General features: G+C 49.3%; 1 protein-coding gene across 4 annotated transcripts in view; it reads right to left on the minus strand.

Moving 5' to 3' along the window:
* Positions 1-17,648, minus strand: part of LOC139777031 (uncharacterized) — an 84,519-nt gene extending 66,871 nt beyond the window's left edge. The window contains exons 1-2 of one of the 4 annotated variants that reach the window (XM_071714179.1): positions 14,103-17,639; positions 1,865-1,972 (exon numbers count right to left, since the gene is read on the minus strand). In XM_071714179.1, coding sequence (XP_071570280.1) covers positions 1,865-1,972; positions 14,103-16,074 — 2,080 coding nt within the window. In that variant the 5' untranslated portion in view covers positions 16,075-17,639. Of the gene's footprint in view, positions 1-1,864; positions 1,973-14,102 lie in introns of all 4 variants that reach the window. The other 3 variants (XM_071714181.1, XM_071714180.1, XM_071714183.1) reach the window with 3 other exon arrangements.
* Positions 17,649-18,232: the final 584 nt, after the last annotated feature.

Genomic DNA, 18,232 nt, shown 5'->3' on the forward strand with positions numbered 1-18,232 from the left:
GGAATCCTCGCGAGATTCACAATCGATTCTGTCCTTTACGGAAATGCTGAAACCGTAAACGTAGAACTCACGGCAAGATTCGAGTACGAGTTTTGGTATAGAAGAGTCAAGAGACGGCGATTGTATTTTTATTGTGACGGATATTTCGAGGCGTAATTGTCGAAAGTTGCGAAGGTTGCGACGAAAAATGGCACGCGAGCGCATAATTTGTCCGGCGAAAAAGATCGTTTTTATATTCACGACGCTGAAATGCATTTCCGGGATTCGATGCGAACGAATTGCTCTCGACATCTTTCTGATTAGCCGAATGAATGAAAATATTAGTCGAAGCGGAACGACGTCGTCGCGGGGACACGAAATGCATATCGAGTCAGCTCCATAGATATACGTCTATAAATTCAATCGTGGTGGGATCGGTTTAAAAATCCATCGGAAGTCGCGTCGATTAATCCGATGGTGAGCCGATCGGTTCGAAGTGCCGTGTAATCGTCGATGCGTTTTCTTCTGAAATTTATTCAAAATTCACGTCTGCTCTCTCGCCTGCCATGCCGGGGGATCGAAATAGCGCGCGTCGATTAGAATTTCGCGCATTATTCAACAATCCACCGGAAAGGATTAGATCGATGTAAAAGCGAGGGGGGCCGATTAATTAATTCGATTACGCCGGATAAGGAGCTGTTCGTCATTTAATCATCGGCTCCGATCGAGACATCTGTTTCGGGATGCGAATTGAATCCCGAAAAGGTGTCCGTTCTTTGCCTCACGCGCGCGATCGTCGAATTAAAAAGCAAGTTAAAAGCGACCGATTTACGATTTTGATTTAAACGATAAACACGGCTTCCGTGCGAAATGCTGGCTGTAGAAAAATTTCCAAAGAGAGGATAAAAATGATAAATTAACGAGGGGATGATGGCACTATCGCGGACTCTCGCGATTTTATTCGACGGTATGTAAGTCGGATACGGATAATTAATTCAATTCGCGAAATGCGCTTTATATGTTTCACGTGTGCGAGGTAATTCAATGCCCCCGATACGATTTCCGTGCGAAAACTCCACGCAGCGAAGATATTTATAATAAACTTAAGCTCACTGAAATTCTTCGATATTATTGTAGATACGGCTTGAGTGACATCATCGAGAGAAATCGTCGAGATATTCTCGCTTTCCCGGTGCTTTTGTATATAATAACGTATTCTGGCAAATACGTTTAACAGTAATACCATTAAGGCGATGCTCGGAAAAACCGCGAATCGACATCCAAATTGATGGAATCTATCAATTTCGACACGCCGAGCAAGTCTTATGTCGAACAGCTGCCGTCATTATTAATTTCGTTCGGTCCAATGATGGAAATTCGTGACCCAATTTGTGTCTGAGAATTATTAAACGACCATAGGAAAAGGTTTTGTATTATTCCGTTCTTTACCTCCGAGCTCGAAAACAAAAAATACCAAGAAATCCTAAAAGCGCAAAGTCGAATTAATTTATCCGAATGTTTCGTCCAACCAATGGAGATGTGAGATTCCAAATAAAGGACAATAATGGGAACAAAAATTTAATAAACAATAGGGAGGAAGAGGGGAAGAATAATTTCTTCAACATGTCCCATTTCTCGGTGGTTCGAGAGCGAAACTTGTTTGTCGTGTTGTCGGCGATGGGTGGTTCAACGTTGAACACACGGTGCTGAAAAGGACAGGGGGGGGGGGGAAGGGGGCGAACGAAAAGAAACGGGCCGCGAAAAACGTCGAGGACTTGAGAAGCGCTGCAAGCGCGAGCGCGTGAGAACCTCGCGCGCGGTATCTTGGTTTGCGCGGGGGGTGGGGGGACAGGATTAATTACTATTATAATGAATTTCATATTACCATAGGAGTTGTGAAACTGCGAATGGTGCGAGTCGATCCCGGTTCCTGGGTGGTGCATGTCCAGCATGGCGTCCGGCTCGCCTCCGCTCTCAGAGCAGTTGCTCAGGGCTAAAACCAAACCGATAGACACACACCTTGCGTTTACACTTCTCATCAGTCTTATTTGGTATCGTCGAACCATTAGCCCGTTTATAATTTCTTTCTCTGTTTGTCCCTCCTGATTCCGTTCTCCCGTCCCGTCCGTTCCTTCCCTCGCTTTTCGCGTTTGCTCCGACCTCCGGATTAAGCGGGGCGATCGTTTACGTACGTATTAAATTGTCAAAGGGAACCGGGTCCCACTGCGGACCGTCAGATGCCCGAGAGGGCATCCCCAAACGGGAGGACCAGCGGATGTAAATAAAACAAACTTCAATTCGAATTGAAACAAAGCGTCTCAAAGTGAATCTAAAAATCCGAGATCCCGCGACTTTGAGAATTTAATAGGTCGTAAATCCAAATATCTAAAAGAAGATCCGAGAAATTTAAAATCCAAAGATTTGTAAATCCAAGGATTTAGAAGACTTGAGAATTTAGGTATGCAATCGAAAATTCAATTAAAAAATAAATCCGGAAAAATTCTCGAACCCCCAACATCCCTGAATGCGCGAATCAGAAACTACACACGGTATACGTTTTGCGAGCCAGGAAAGGAACGGCGCGGAAGTAACTCGAACGGAGCATGACGGTAACTATTGAATTTAAAAATTCACGACGGCGACGATATATCGTTTGCGAGCGTTATACGAAAATTCCGCGCTCTATTTCGTTAAGATTGAACCCACATGTGCGCTTGCCTTCTTTCCACTTCTTACTCAACGGAACAGAAACGACAAGATCACAAAACGGAAAAGCACACTGTTCAAGAAAGAAATCATAAAACATAAAAACGGGGCGTCATACACTGACTTAAGGTTCACGTAACTTATGGTAAAACTAAAGTAACTAAAATGTAAGTACGGCAGCTGTATCTTTGCCGATCAATCATCCTCGTTGACATGCCGGGGAGGAGAAGTTGGGAATATCAGATAACATAGAAATTTGAGACACCGGGATTTTAATTCTTTCCCTCTTCTTTAAAAAAGAAAACAGAAAAATCCTCAGCTCGCGATAATCTTCGTCACCGTGTCTTTACTTGCTATCCCGCGGTTTATGCTGGACTTTCGAAAACGTAACAATTTGTCTCATATTTCTATTAAAACGTACTCTCTCAAATTCGTGCTTGAATCGTTGACGGAAAGTGAAAAATTCGATCGTCAAAGATACCGCCACGTCGATTTCTACGAATTCCAAGCGTTTGAGCTGTCTAAAAAAAAATATATATATATATTTTGCCGGGAAAAGCGGGACACGGGATACGGGGGACGTGACTGTTGTAGGTCGTAGGTTGTTGTCCCTGGTAAAACAGAAAACGAAAAAACATGGGGAAAACCAACTAAATCCAGCGTTCAATCGCAGCGAAATATACAGGGTGCGAGAGAAGTTCCCGCGCGCGCGACTTTTTTTTGCAAAAAAGAGCGTTCATTACAGAATAGAGGAGCGTGCCAGAAAGATGAAAAGATTCTCGCTGTAATTATTGTAAATGTTAATTGTCGTTAATTATCTTGTTGTGTAATTAATAATTACAACAGACATATGTCATCTCGCTGAATTTATCGCGACAGAAAAATCTGAATATTTTTGACCATAAAATATAATTTAATCGCGCAATGTTTTTTTCCAGAAAAAAAAAATATTATTTCTTCCTTTCTCTTTAACAAATTACGAATTTCTTTGATTTTTCTAAAAAAAACAACCCCTCATTTCTTTATTTCCTTAGTAAATTATTGTTTGTAAGAGGAGAAATTGACACACGTCCTTTTTCCAATGATCGACTCATTTTGCGATTCGGGATTGAAATGCGGGCTGTAACGCGAACGGGAACGATCCTCGCGTCCTGCAAGGCGCGCGGTCTTTCTCTCTCGCGGGCGAATCCTCGATCGGAGACGAGAAAAAACGGTAAAACGGCAAAACTTTGCGGAGTCCTTCGTGGTGCGTTTGTCTATCCGTTTGGTTAGGTCGAGACATTTACATTTTCGCGCACGAACGGGGGAGCCGTTCGGCTCTTTCGGATGGAGATCGAATCGATGCTGCGCTCTCGCAGTTCTCTCTTTCTCCCTATACTTTCGAGACTCTCAGCTGTGGTATCTTCCGTGTTGGCGTCCTGTCGACGATAATCTTCAGACGACGACGACGTCGAGGAAGGAAGAACTGTTTGCAAAAATTATACAGGCGGGGGACGATGAGAACACACAGAAGAGGGCTACACAGATTCGAGCGACGAACAACGAAAATGAGACAAGATCGCGAAATGTGTATAATTATCGAGGGGAGACACCGATAATCCTCTTGCGATTCTTTTCGGGAGGGGGGGGAGTGCGTAAAAGTTGCGAATCGTCCTGCAAAGAGAGAGCCTTTCGCGAGGGAATACGAAGAGAGAAATATGGGATTAATGAAAGCCACCAGAGATCCGAGCAAAATGCGGGAAAATGAATGAAAGGCCACTTTGTTTTTCCGTTTTCGTCGAAATCGTTCACTCGCGATCTTCGCGTTTTAACACGATCGATATTTGAGAAGCTGCGTTGTGAGAATTATTTGCGGGAATTTTAATCGCGTTTACGTCGTAAATAAAAAAATAATCTCGAAAGTCTCGAGTAATATTTCATATTTGTCTAATTAAATGTGACGAATGAATTATGCGGGACTGTTTCGAATATCATTATTAATATTAGGGAAGATTATTTTTGTCGCTTTCGATCCAGATTCCCGTATTTAGCCGCTAATTCATCGTTGATTTTAATGCGCTGCGAACATATGTGTGTCAAAACAACGTGAATCGATGTAGCGTTTCGTCCCAGGAGTGTTGACCTGAACAATAAGTCGGCCCTTATCCATTATCGACATCTCTCACCGATCTTTTCACCTGAGCAACCTGCCGACCTCGTAGATCGGTCTTAATTCTCCGAACAATTCTAAAACGGCTTTTTATCTTATCGCGCGCCGCAGTAATTAAGCCCCCGAGTTCGACTTCTGCAAAGAGAAAAAGAGTATCAGTAGGAAATGGAGCGAAAATGGCGGACACTTCTCGAAGATTTCACCGCGTGGTACTATCCGCGTCCGAATTTCCTTTTCTCACGGGGTGTCGTCTCACCCTATTTCTCTTTCTCTCTCTCTCTCACTCTCACTCTCTCACACACACACACACACACACACACACACACACACACACACACACACACACACACACACACACACACACACACACACACACACTCTCTCTCTCTCTCTCTCTCTCTCTCTCTCTCTCTCTCTCTCTCTCTCTCTCTCTCTCTCTCCTCTCTCTCTCTCTCGTTTCGTACCACCCTGTACGTACGCGGGACACGCACGTAACAGTTGTGAACTGCAGTGTGTATGCGTCGTATAACAGAAAGCTGGTTCCCACTGAACACCCCGTTTCTACTACGTCTACGTGATAGAGAACGAGGGTATGGGAGGTAGAAGAAAGAGAGACGGAGAATCCGGCAGGGGTGAGAATAGCAGAGAAAAAGAGAGAGAAAGAGAGAGAGAGAGAGGAGAGAGAGAGAGATAGAGAGAGAGAGACTTCGTGTAGCGTGCATTGTGTGCGGCCTACATACATATACGGGGTGTCTCGAGCGTACTCGCTGCCTTTCGAACGCGAAAGATTCGCGCTTCTCTTAAACTTGTGCATGGACGGCGAACTATAGATCATTGAAAGTTAAAGTACTTTAGCGGATTGATTTTCAGATACCGACAGAGGATGGCAAGATCTTATCCTTCGAATTTTTATTTCCAACGGAAATTCAATGTCGGGCTTGGTCGCCCCAAGTATCTTTTATTGAGGAGCAAAAGAGATATGCGACTTTGGGAGATTTTTAAAAGATTGGCTATACATATCGGGTCGAATTCACGGGCAGAAATTTAACCGCGATAGAAACCCGGGATAGCACCCCGTATATATCGCATGCGTGACGTGGTGGGTGAGTCAGCCGGTGGAAGTGGTATCCGAGAAATTCGTCCGGAAACTTTCCGGAAATACGTACGCCAAAAAGCAGGATGTGCTACTTTCGGAGCTACGATAATAGTCGAACAATTATCAATATTTAATCGTCGCACGGTGGAAGTTCTACAGTCTTCTGTCTACAGCCTTTCCGTCTTTAGACCGTAGAACGAGGACTTCTAGCTCTTTCGAGCTACACTCGAATCTCTTCTCTCGAGTCAGATATTCCTCGAATTTTGCGTCTCTCTCTCTCTCTCTCTCTCTCTCTCTCTCTCTCTCTCTCTCTCTCTCTCTCTCTCTCTCTCTCCTCTCTCCGTGGACAGATTTATTTTTAAATAACTGAAGACACGTCTTTTTATGGATATATTTATAGCGTTGATTTTTTAACGATTGATTGTTGCGCGTGTTTAAATATCGCCCGGTATTTTTATAAAATTTCTGCGCGTTTGACTCCCCCACCGGAAATAAACAGGAGAACGCCTCAGAATTATAAGTTATTAATATAAGCGTTTAAACTCGGCAAATTGAAAATTTTAAAATTTTACTTTCCAAAAGTTTAAATTTTAAATCAAGATCTTCATTCAAGAGATCAGGCGCCTATTTCCACACACTTTTAAACCTCATTTTCGAAATTACCACTTTTTACCAGACTTAAAGCGGTAAATATTAATCGAGAGTTTATTTTCAAGCTCACATCCGTGAATAAAGAAAGAGGAAGGTTAATTTAAAACGATTCGCGGAAATAATTCTCAGCCACCAGCCACCCGGAAAAAGTTAAAAAGTACGTAGTTTCCCCTGAGTAAGCTTCCCAATTAACTTTGCCGGGCTGAATTTGCGGATGATAAAAATATATTCGCTCGCGTGCGACGTCGTCGCCGCGATTAAGAGGCGCGTCGTTCCGAGGAGAGCAACGCTTATCACAAAACATACCAGTGTCACCTTTCGTATTATCAATGATCTACTTGAAACCCAACCCGACCCGTCGCGGTCCCCCCGCCGCGCCGCGCCCCCGCGCGGGGGCCTCTATCGAGTTCTCTAGCGACGCAATAGCGAGCGGACGCATCTCTCCTCGTCGTCGTGTGGATGGATGTATTATGAAATGCAGGCGCGCGAAAACGACATTTCAGTCGACTCGGAGCCGAGGCCCGGCTCCAAGGTGTCGCGCGGACGGCATGCGGGCGATCTTGTCCCATTTCACGCGCGGTGCGCATCTGCCGAAATTCCGCGAACGCGGTTTCCCTGGCGAAGCCAGGAATTACCCGCGTACAATTGTCGCGTGGAGCGGAGATGCTTTCCGCACGAATGACCGCGACCTACGTTAATTCGACTCCGACTAATATCGCAATCGCGATTTTTCCTCCTGTCCATTGTCGGCTGCCTTAGATACAGATGTTTAAAAAAGGATTAATACGTCTTCATTATTCTTATGCTAAACTAGGTTTTCTTAATGACCCACACATCGCGTTCGAAATAATGTAATGTAACGTTTCAGCGCTTGTCAGGATGCTATTCTAGCATGTAACAAAGAACGATATCTGCTGTTTTAAAAGAGCAAATATCATATCATAGACGAGATTATACGTCTCGCGAGAATAATTAGATAAATGTCCGTTCGCGCTGACAATCCTCGTATTTTCGAGAGCGACAGAAATATTTAGATCCTCTTTTTTTTTTAGACACTCTGTCCTGTATACGCTTAAGATACGCCGCCGCTTCGTCATGAGCACACGAAGCAGAAAAGTTTACCGTGAGGCATGAAAGCCATCACGGTTGCGTTCTATCGGCTCTCGCATAGCGTAACAGCTGTACGACGAAAGGTGTTCATTGATGTGACATCTGCACCTTGATTCCCCTTCCTCTTACCGCACCCGATAGAACGCACGTTTTAGTGAATGACCTCTTCCCCGGCAAGAACCGCGATCTCGAAAAACTCCTCCTCGTAGCACGAGATAAAAAAGAGGCGCTAAAACAATAACAATTTATCCCACTTTGACGTGCAAAAGGAGGCCTTGAACTCTCGACACCCAGGATCCGTTAGATTAGAATTAGAGGGATCTGAGACGTTCCCAGGGAGATACGCTTAACAAAAGAATCGAAATTCCGGGGAACGGGTCTTCGTAGGGTTAAGAATAGAGATTTAAGAGGGTGCAGAATTGACAAATTCGTTTCAATGGCCGAGGAGCTCAAACGTTCGCGGGAGGAGGATAAGAATTAAGATCCAAACTTCGAGAACTTTGGAAACTTAGGAAGACCCGAGGAGGATCTGAGAGGACGGAAACTAAAACTCCGGCGCCTTGTCAAATTGCGGGCGCACGAATAAGGTTTTAACAGGCTGAAGCACTCGATTTTAATCCCCCCTGCCCCCCCCCCCCAGCAGCAGCAGCGAACCAGTCCGTCGACCGAAAACTCAGGTGTCGCTTTAAAAATAAATATATCGATAAACTCGATTTAGCTCCCCCTCTTCTGGGGGGAGGGGAGAGTTTACCGAGATTTATCAGAAATTTCGCGGAGGATAAAAGCGCGGGGACGGGAGTGAGGGCGGCGGGCGGGGTGAGGGCACGACAGAGCGGGAGGGACGGGCGCGCGCGTTCCCCGCGAGCCGACGGGGCATCCCGTAGGAACGACGACGGGCACGCGGGACACGCGGGGGCGAATTCGTGCTATGCCCGACATGTGAGCACGCATAGGGCCTCTCCACACCGCCGGGTGTCGCGTTTCGGCGCGTGCTGCGCGACAACACCGTGGAAACCGCACCGCCGCGCGAGAATACGTCACTTCACCTCGATGGAGGCACGTTGGGGGAAGAAAAGAAGAAACTGAGAAATGTCTAAAACCCCCTTGATTAGTCAAGCGTAGGATCGCGGGGAGCCTGTCCGGAATAGAATTGCAAAATTGCAGACGAGCGTAGTATTTTGATTAAACAACGGCGCGAACAGAATTTATCGTTTGTTTAATCGAGGTAAGAAACCGCGCGGGATGATTGGCTTCTAATTGAACAACATCATGTGGCGTGGTAATAAAAATCTCGTGTGAATAATTATGTTACGAGAGTTGAACTAGAAGTCAATTTGCGAAGGCCAATTTTCCGAGGATTTTTCCTGGACGAACTACGGTCTTGTTTCGGGAATTTTGTAAAGTTTCCTGGCTCACGAAAGAACATTTATTTTGCTAGCGTGAATTATTCCATCATCTATCATGACGCAAAATGTCATAAAATATAAGAATGTAACAATCGCACTTTAAGATCAAGGATGAAATCAAATCGAATTTATTTTAATGTTAGAAGCGCAGAATCACTGATAGATTGCTAATCAAACTCGTCGCGCTTTTATTACGTACAACCGAAGTAAGAATTATAGTTTCCAAGTAATTATTATTAATGAAATTAGTCGTCGGGTGCCCCCGGTATATGTATCTTTACCGTCTAGAGAAAAACTTTTCAACTCCTTTCTGACCAACTCTACGAACTCCTAACTTTATTTAAAACAGAAAATAGAAGTGCGCGGAGCGAAGTTCCCGCGCTAAACCAGTACTAAGCGAATTCCACCTTCGATCTTTCGAAACTTAGAAACTCAAAAATTCACGTTCACGGGGACGGCGCGGCGCGGGTATTGATCGCCGGCTGTGTGTTAAAAACATAAGCGTAGCTCGCGGTAGCGCGCGATGTAACTCCGTGATAAGCAACTCCGTGAGACAGGGAAACGACACAGCCGCGTATCGATTGTTTTTCCTTTCTCTTTTTCCATTATACGTCCAGTGCGTGTAAGAAGACACGTGTGCGGGCCGCCCGCCGATGTAAGACCCTATACACAGCGCGCGATGTCAAGCGTTGACGTTGAGGAAAGACGACATTAATTATGCGTAGCGCGTCTGCACTTATTGCACGCGTCAGTTTCGAAATTCGGCGAAAATCCCCTCGCGTCTCGCGGTTCACCGCGACATCTCTCGCAATATTTAGTATTATAAATTTGGATTCTCATCAGGTTTAAAAGTTCGATTTCCCATAAATTTAGATCCCCGGGAATTTATATAACAGATCGTTCAAGCGACCAAAGGTAATATAATGTAAATCGTATGAAAAAAAAGTTCCTGTATGATTTTCAAAATAGTTGCGTGGAGACCTAATCCGAATGAGAGTCGCGAAAACGAACGTTCGTAAATCATCTAGCTGGGCTTAGGAATATTGCACATGGGGGATGCATCTGGCGAAAGTAAATAGAAAGACACGAGGAGCTCGCTGCGACTAATGCACCTGACCCCCCCCCCCTCCCCTCCCCCCCTCGTGTGACGATCGATAGCGACGATAACGGTGGACGCAATTAAACGCAAATGACATCCAGCAATGAGGCACGCGTACCTATAGTCATTACCAGATGAATTCGAGCACGAACAACAATAGCAGGCGGCATAATAAAGGCAATTTATAAGAGTGCAACGTTACGCTCGCCCGATTGATTGCCGTTTTAACGGCCGAGCGAATTATTCATCGTCTGTTTAGAGCCGCTTCCTGGAAGACCTGGGAAAGGCGTTCTACCGACATTCCCCTTGAGAAACCTATTTCCCACGTGATCCCGCAAATCAGGCTGGCAGTAATTTATCGGTTTCTTTCCCGTATCTCAGTTTCTCAGTATAATTCGAATTTCGATTTTAACTCGCAATTTTAATTCGAAACTCGATGCGCCGCACAGTTGACGATTTAACATTAATTCTTCAATTTAATTTTTGATTTTAATTCGCTGATTTAATTTCTAAAAACATTGATGAAATGTCTTCAGATCTTCAATATTTTTTTTCTTTTAGAAATTGTAGTCGCGATTACTTCATTCTCTCCCGGTCGATTTGCAATGAATTAGATTTAGAGGTTTTGCGCACGAAGTGTCGGCCGTTCGGATCTGCGAACGTGTTCTAATAAGGAGAAGGGTTTTCGCGAGAGAGAAGGAAAGAGAGAAGAGAGAGAGAGAGAGAGAGAGAGAGAGAGAGAGAGAGAGAGAGAGAGAGAGAGAGGGGGGGGGGAGAGAGACACGTGGGAAACAATAGCGGGAAAGGCTCTAATCTGAAGAGCACTGAATCGACCCTTCTTCCTTCTTCTTCTTCGGCATTGTCTCCTCCCAGCAAACCCTTTACTCCCAGGCCTTGCCGCGCCTTTTCTTCGTTCCCCACCGGCCTTTTTCACGACCCTAAGAGAGTTTCGTACCACGAGGGGCTACCGGTAGAACAGTAACCGTAGAGGTAGTCCCTCTTCCCGACATTATCTGCATGCCTCGGTAGGCGCGCAAACGAGTGATGGAAAATGGAGAGAAAGAGAAAGAGAAAGAGAAAGAGAAAGAAAGAGAGAGAGAGAGAGAGAGAGAGAGAGAGAGAGAGAGAGAGAGAGAGAGAGAGAGAGAGAGAGAGAGAGAGAAAGTGAAAGGGGGAAAAGGGGGTGAGAGGACGAGCGTTTTTTTATTTTTCTTAACGAGAGCCGAGGCGTTTGCGAGGCGGTTTATACTATTGTTTGAGAAAGGACACCTTGAGCTACCGAATGTATACAGAATGTCCCACAGTTCGTGAGCTTAACCCTTTCGGCTCTGATGTCCATTAACATAATGGACATCAATTCCGCTGTACTTTAGTATTCTTTTACGTTATTATGAAAATGTCATGTATGAAGGTATATTTAGGCATGTGAGATTGCTTCCAATTTGTGTGCAATAAAAATTGGGGGACGAACGAATTAATTTCAATGACATTCTATGACGAACTCGTCGAGGCCGAGATACTAACAAATCGTTCCTGAAGATTGAAGTATAACATTCTATAAAGAAATATCGGAGGAAACTGTATCAAATTTTACATTAAAAAATCAAACACAGAGAGGATCACTCTGCTGGGAGATCACACTCGAGTGACGCGAAAGTCGCGAATCCCGCGCTGTGCTACTCGGTAGATGAAAGAAGGTGGCCCACAGAAAGGGGGAAGGGGTGAAGGAGAGAGGGAAGGACGACAATGACAACGAGGACGATGACGACGGCGACGGCGTGGCGAACATGGCGGCTCCGGAAAGCGAAGCCGTGCCGAGCGAGGCCGAGGTCGCGCGGCTGCGCCGCGACGCCGTCGTCGTCGTCGTCGTCGTCGACGGCGGCGTCGGCGTTGGCGTCGGCGTCGGCGTCGGCGTCAGCATCGGCGTCGGCGGCGGTAGCGGCGGTGGCGGTGGCGGCGGCCGCGTGACCGCCGCGCGCGATCAATACTTGCACGCGCGGCGAGCGCCGCGACGCCGAGCGTCGCGCACCGCGCACCGCGCCGGGGACGAAGGATGTTGAATTCGAAAAGTGTTATTTCGCGCGTCTATCTCTGAATGATATGGAAGGGAACGCCTCTCCCACGTGGGTGCCACGTGTGCGCTTCCGCTCTCCGCGCGCGCGTGCGAAGCACGCGCGCGGATCCTTCGCGCGCGTTATCCCCGAATAACATTATCCCCCCGCAATCATCTCTGCGAGGATCCTTCGCGTCATTATTCCCGGGGTCCCGCTTAAATCGGCAGGAGGGGCCCCGGCATTCCCCGCTCTCGGGAAATGGATTCGAAAGTGGAAGTCTTCGACACTTTTGAGCAACCGATGTAGTTTTCACGTTTTTTTAGCTGTCTTACGTTTTTATACATTTGTACATTCAACTATTTTTCACAATTAATATCTAATTTAATAGCTTTCAGTATTTAGTTATCTACATTCCAGGTTTGGTTTCACGCAGATCACGAGGGTAGAATCGCTAAATCTGAATAGCCGGTGAATATTTTATTTATCAGACTAAAAGGAGCACACAAAGACATTATTCAGAACTGCTGGAACACATGCAAACGTTAAGTAATTCCGACCGTGTCAATTTCCGGACATGTGAAATTGATTTCCGTTGTGTTAATAAAAAATGAAAGTCTCTTGCGGATTTTTCCTATCGGAGATCAGAACACGAATTGTGATGTTCATTAGTAAAATTAGCAAATCCTCTTGCAATCCGACCGATTTCAATTTTGTTCGTCAGATAGGTTTTCGAATAATGCGATTTAGAATTCTTTATACATTAAATAGCTCGAGAAGAAAAAACGCTTTTTTTCCGAGCTCGTTCCAGAAGGGAGCGCCATAGAAGGGGGTACAGTTTATTTTGAATCGAAGGGTGCCGCCGAGGAGGCTTATATAACGCGGTCTGTCAAGCAGGTGTAATTTACAGAATTATTTTTAAGACATTTTTAAATCGCTTGGACGCTTGTGTGGTGAATAATAGGGGTCTCTATAATTGTTCTGAATGCGTTCGATCCGTATTTTCTGAAAATCTCACTTTTCTCCAAAACGTGTTTGACTCTTCGTTCAGTTTTATCTTATAATGTCGCAGTTCTTCGACAAAGTCACTAAACGAACGAAGCGAACGGTTAGAAGTAATGTATACACGTTTTCTATATTATTCCATCTTTGTCTCATTATTAGAAGTAATGTATGATTTTTCTATATTATTCCATCTTTATTTCGTTATTTCGAAATCTTGTTTAGTTAACAAGAAATTATAATAAAAGCAAGGATTTAACATTTTCGCATTTTGCGCTTTTTCATTCTTAACTTATTAACTTTTGGAAATTATTTTAAATTCACTGTTAAAAAGCGGAAGGTAGCGAATATTCAGTTTACTGGGAAACCTAAGGGATCGCTTAGAGGACGTAGGGATGATATTAAATAGCCGCGAAGTGCCGGTGAACGACTCAGCACGAAGCGTCGGTATCTCGGTATATCCCGAGAGATTTCGCGATCGTCGATCATGGATCGATATCAAGGGTGTGCAGGACGAGAACACAGGCGAGCAGCGAGACACGTGTGTTTCGTTTACAGGTGTTCGCATGTAGTGTACGTATGCGAAAGACTCACACGACGATGACGACGATGACAACGACAACGATGACGACGATGACGAGGACGTCGGTCAGAACCCGAGTGTGTTACATTTTTCTCGTTGCTTTCTTATAGAAATAGATAAATGCACAAAGTATACACGATAGAGAGGTAGGACTTTCGCGTTTGAGTGTTGTTTCGATTCGAGTGGTTTGTGGGGGTGGGAGTATTTTGTATACGTGGTGAACGAGGGACGGGGGTGGGGTGGTCTCTCTCTGACGCGTGGACGACTAACCTGCTAGCCGCAAGGCCGACATTCTCTGAAACTCGGGCTCCTGCAACCACTTCCACATCCGCCGAAAGGTCTCGCGGCCGCTCTTGAGCTTGGACCACGGCTTCGGGTTGCGCAGCAGGTCGCTGAGGGTGCCCTGGCTGCGGCACAGCACCCGCTGCGCGAAGATCGCCTGCGGTATGCTGTACCTCTTGAGCTCGGCGCTGATCCGCTGCGCGAGCTCCTTCGTGTTGATCTCCTCGACCTCGCCGGCGCTGCCGTTGCCCGCCGCCGACACCGTCTTCATCACCACCGACGTGTGTTGCACGTGCTGCGTGTGCGATATCGTCTGCTGCTGCGGCATCGACTGCTGCTGCTGCTGCTGCTGCTGCTGCTGTTGCTGCTGCTGTTGTTGTTGCTGCTGCTGTTGCTGCTGCTGCTGCAGTTGCGTTTGCATTGTTGGCGGCGGCGATGCCGCGCTCGGCACCGAATGCGTGCCGGGCGGGGAATGATGCGATGGCGCGAAACTCGCCGTGGCCGAAACGGCCGGCGGCGAGGACGGGCTAAGCGCCGCCGGACTCTGCTGTAACCGTGGTAGAAAAGCCGGGTCGTAATGCGGACTCGCGGACGACTTGTGCGGCGAGTTGAGGCCGCTCTGACTGTACGCGCTCTGCGGTGAGAGCGGACTCGGTTGTAATCCCGCGCCCGGCGACGGATAATTGTGCGGCGGTGACATGCCCATCGTAGGTAGCTTGTCGTACGCGTACGGCGAGCCGCCCATACCGAGGCCGATGTTACCCAGGCCGTTGTTCTGCATGACGGCAAAACTACCGGTGACGCCGCCGGCCGCGTGACCGCCGTAAACGAATTTGTCGCTCATCGTAGAGATCGGCGGTAACGGCTGCAGCGGCGTCAGCGTGGCGTACGACGAGCCCGGGCTGAAGCCGGGCGGCGACATCCTCTCGGCGACCGAGGTCAGTGTCTGATACGTCGGCTCCGGCTGCATCGCCCTGAAGTCCGTCGCGTCGATCATGCTCGCGACCGACACGCTGATCCCCGACGTAGGCGTTAGCTTGCCCGGACTGAGGAGCTCCGAGTCGTCGGCGTCGCGCGAGTCCACGTCCACGTCCTGAGGCGGCACGATCACCGACAGGGACTCCCGCGCGCTCTGCCTGCCACCGCCGCCACTACTACTACTACCACCACTGCCACTACCGCCGCCGCCGCCGCCACTGCCGCCGCCGTTACCACCGCTGCTGCCGTTGCCGTTGCCGTTGCCGCCACTGACGGCGCGTCCGCCGCCGCTGCCGCCTCCGCCACCGTCGCCTCCGATTCCGCCGCTGCCGCCGCCGGCACCGCCGCCACCGCCGCCGCCACCACTATCACCGCCACCACCACCGCCGACGCTCGGCGGATCCTGGGACGACGACAGATCCTCCGCGGCGGCGAGGTCTCGCTCCTCCTTGACGCCGAGCGCGCCAGCCGCGAGCAGTTCCAGCGGTAGGCTCGCGCACGCGATGTCGGGGCTTTGAGAGGCCGACGAAGACATACCCTCGACGCTACCTCCTCCGTTACCACCACCACCGCCGCCGCCACCACCACCACCCCCGTTACCACTGCCGCCGCCGCCGCCGCCTCCGCCGCTCCTACCACCCCCCGTTTCGTGCACGACCTCGTGCTGATGCTGCTGCTGTTGATGATGGTGGTGATGGTGGTGGTGGTGCTGGCTGTGATGGTGATGATGGTGGTGGTGGTTGTGATGCCTACCCCCACTGAGCACGGTGCCCCTACTGCTACCTCCACCTCCGCAATCACTTCCTCCTCCTCCTCCTCCTCCCCCTCCCCCTCCTGCGCCTCCGCCTCCTCCGCCACAGTTCCCATTCGAGCCGCCCCCACCGCCCCGGCCATGCGTAGACACCGCCACCGGGGAATCGACCGAGTCCAGTAATTGCTCGCTATGCGATTGATGATCGCCTATGTCCCCTATACCTTCCATTTACGCACATCTAGTTCGGTAGTGGGCGCACTGCCACTCGCTCCTTCGCTGTCGTACGCCGCCGACGACGACACTCCGTCGTACCGCGTGCCACACAGGTCGCACCTCACCGCACCGCAATACACCACACAACGCGCGCGCGCGCTTAATTAGTTCTTTTTTTTCCGCGATACTTTCTTCGCGATCGCGAGCAGTACTCGCTACTCTCTGTTCTCTTCCTCCGTTTACGTCGTTTTGAGAGAGAGAAAGAGAGAGAGAGGGTTGCAACAGAATCCTCTCTCCGATCACTGATCTCGTTTATCTACTCTCATCACTGATTACCGCACGACCGCGAAACGACGATGTGTACGATCCTCCCGGCGACTACCCCGCGAATACAGCGCGTAAGCGGACGACAACGACGATGACAACGATGACAACGACGACGACGACGCTGATGCTGAGGCTCCACCGTCACGTCGGATCGGCATAAGGAGCACCCGGTGGTAGCGCAACGACCACCGTGCGCCCATGACACCGCGCGAGTGCGGAGCGAGTGAGAGCGCACGCTCTCTGCGCTCGCGCGTCCGAGTGCGAGCGCACCCGGCACCAGCTCTTCCCGGTGGAAGAGACGAGGAGAGAAAGAGAGTGAGAGTGAGTGTGAGAAAGAGAGAGAGAGAGCGAGAGAGCGAGCGAGCGAGCGAGCCGCAGGCGGACCCAGAATACGAGACGAAGGGGGTCGATTTCACCGCACTCTGTCCCGCACCGCTGCCTCCGTACCGTCTCGTTCTCTATCGGGGACTTGTTCCGCTCCGCCCCCTTCCCCTAACGGTCCCTACTCCGGGTGTTCCGAGTCACACTACCGGCACCACTGCCACCTGGTCCGTTCTACTACCCTGTTACACTGGTCCGTATTACTACCACTATATCACTACCGCTCGCGCGCTTCTTCGTGTCGCGTGCCGCCAAGTTCCTCTCCTGGTCCAGGTGCGACCGCGTCTCCGTCCTCCTCTTCCTCCTCCTCCTCCCCCTGTCCCCGCCACGTGTCAGTTTGTCCGTTCCGTTCGTTCGTTCGTTCGTTCACGGAGGGGAGTCCGTTTCGCTCACACACTATACACCACCACTGTCACCATCACTATACACCAGCACAAGGCTATACACCGTCAACAAGGAGCCGTTACCGTTGTACCTGCGCAGTGGTCCCGTTCGCGCCTTTTCTCCCCACGATCGGAGCCGAGGGTCCACGTCCACGTGAAGGCGACCCGGAAAGACGGTGCCGGAAACTACCGGGAAAATCCCGCTGTCTCTTATCCCCCTCGCGACGATCCGCGCGCGACTACGAGTTTCCGGAAAATCGGCCGGAAGACAGCTATCCGCGACGACTATCGACTTTCGCGATCGTCCTTTGGTGTCTTTCTTTCGCTCGCGGCTCGACGAGGTTGCGAGGGTGCGACGACGATAACTTCGTACGTACGCAGCAGAGTTAAGTGACAGAAGCGACCCCTTGCCGGTCACACTCGCCGGCTAAGCCACCACCATCAACGGCGCGCCACTAAGGGTGTGTGGGTGACATGGACACCCACCGCCCACCACCGTCACGACGTCGACGACGACGACGACGAGGACCACCACCACCACCGCCGCCGCCACCAGCAGCGACTTCAACTACGACGCCGCCGCCGCTGGCGTCAGTCAGCTTTCTATCGATTTTCCGATACCTCGTGACCAACGTGGCTCGATGCGCGCGGCTCGATACTTCGAGCATAAACATCGACTCGCGTCACCCGCGTCCACCCGCCGTCACCGCCACCGCGTCCCGCTCGACCTCGACCCAGCCGCTGATGAGAAGGCTGCTCCGAATTCGACGCGACTCGACGCGATTCGATTCGCGATCGTCACCCGTCTTCCCCCCAACGAAACGTCGCGTCGCCTGTCTTTTCGGAGTACAGTCGGGGCACAGCGCGACGATTTGTTTCTCGAAGAAAATCGTCCGTCCCTTCAGAAAATCTGATACACTCCGCAAGGCCCCCCCCCCTCCACGGAGATGTCCGCGACACTTCACAGTCTTCTTTCGCGATCTCCTGCGAGAATCGGCCTCGACTCTAGTTTCCAACTTCCTTTTTCCTCGAACTAGGTCGCCGACGTGATAGTTGACGCCGCGGGAAGTTACTTCGTCCTT

The sequence above is a fragment of the Temnothorax nylanderi genome, unplaced genomic scaffold (assembly GCF_030848795.1).
Source record: "Temnothorax nylanderi isolate EJ_2023f unplaced genomic scaffold, tnyl_v1.0 TNYL_tig0136_pilon, whole genome shotgun sequence".
Lineage (NCBI taxonomy): Eukaryota > Metazoa > Arthropoda > Insecta > Hymenoptera > Formicidae > Temnothorax > Temnothorax nylanderi.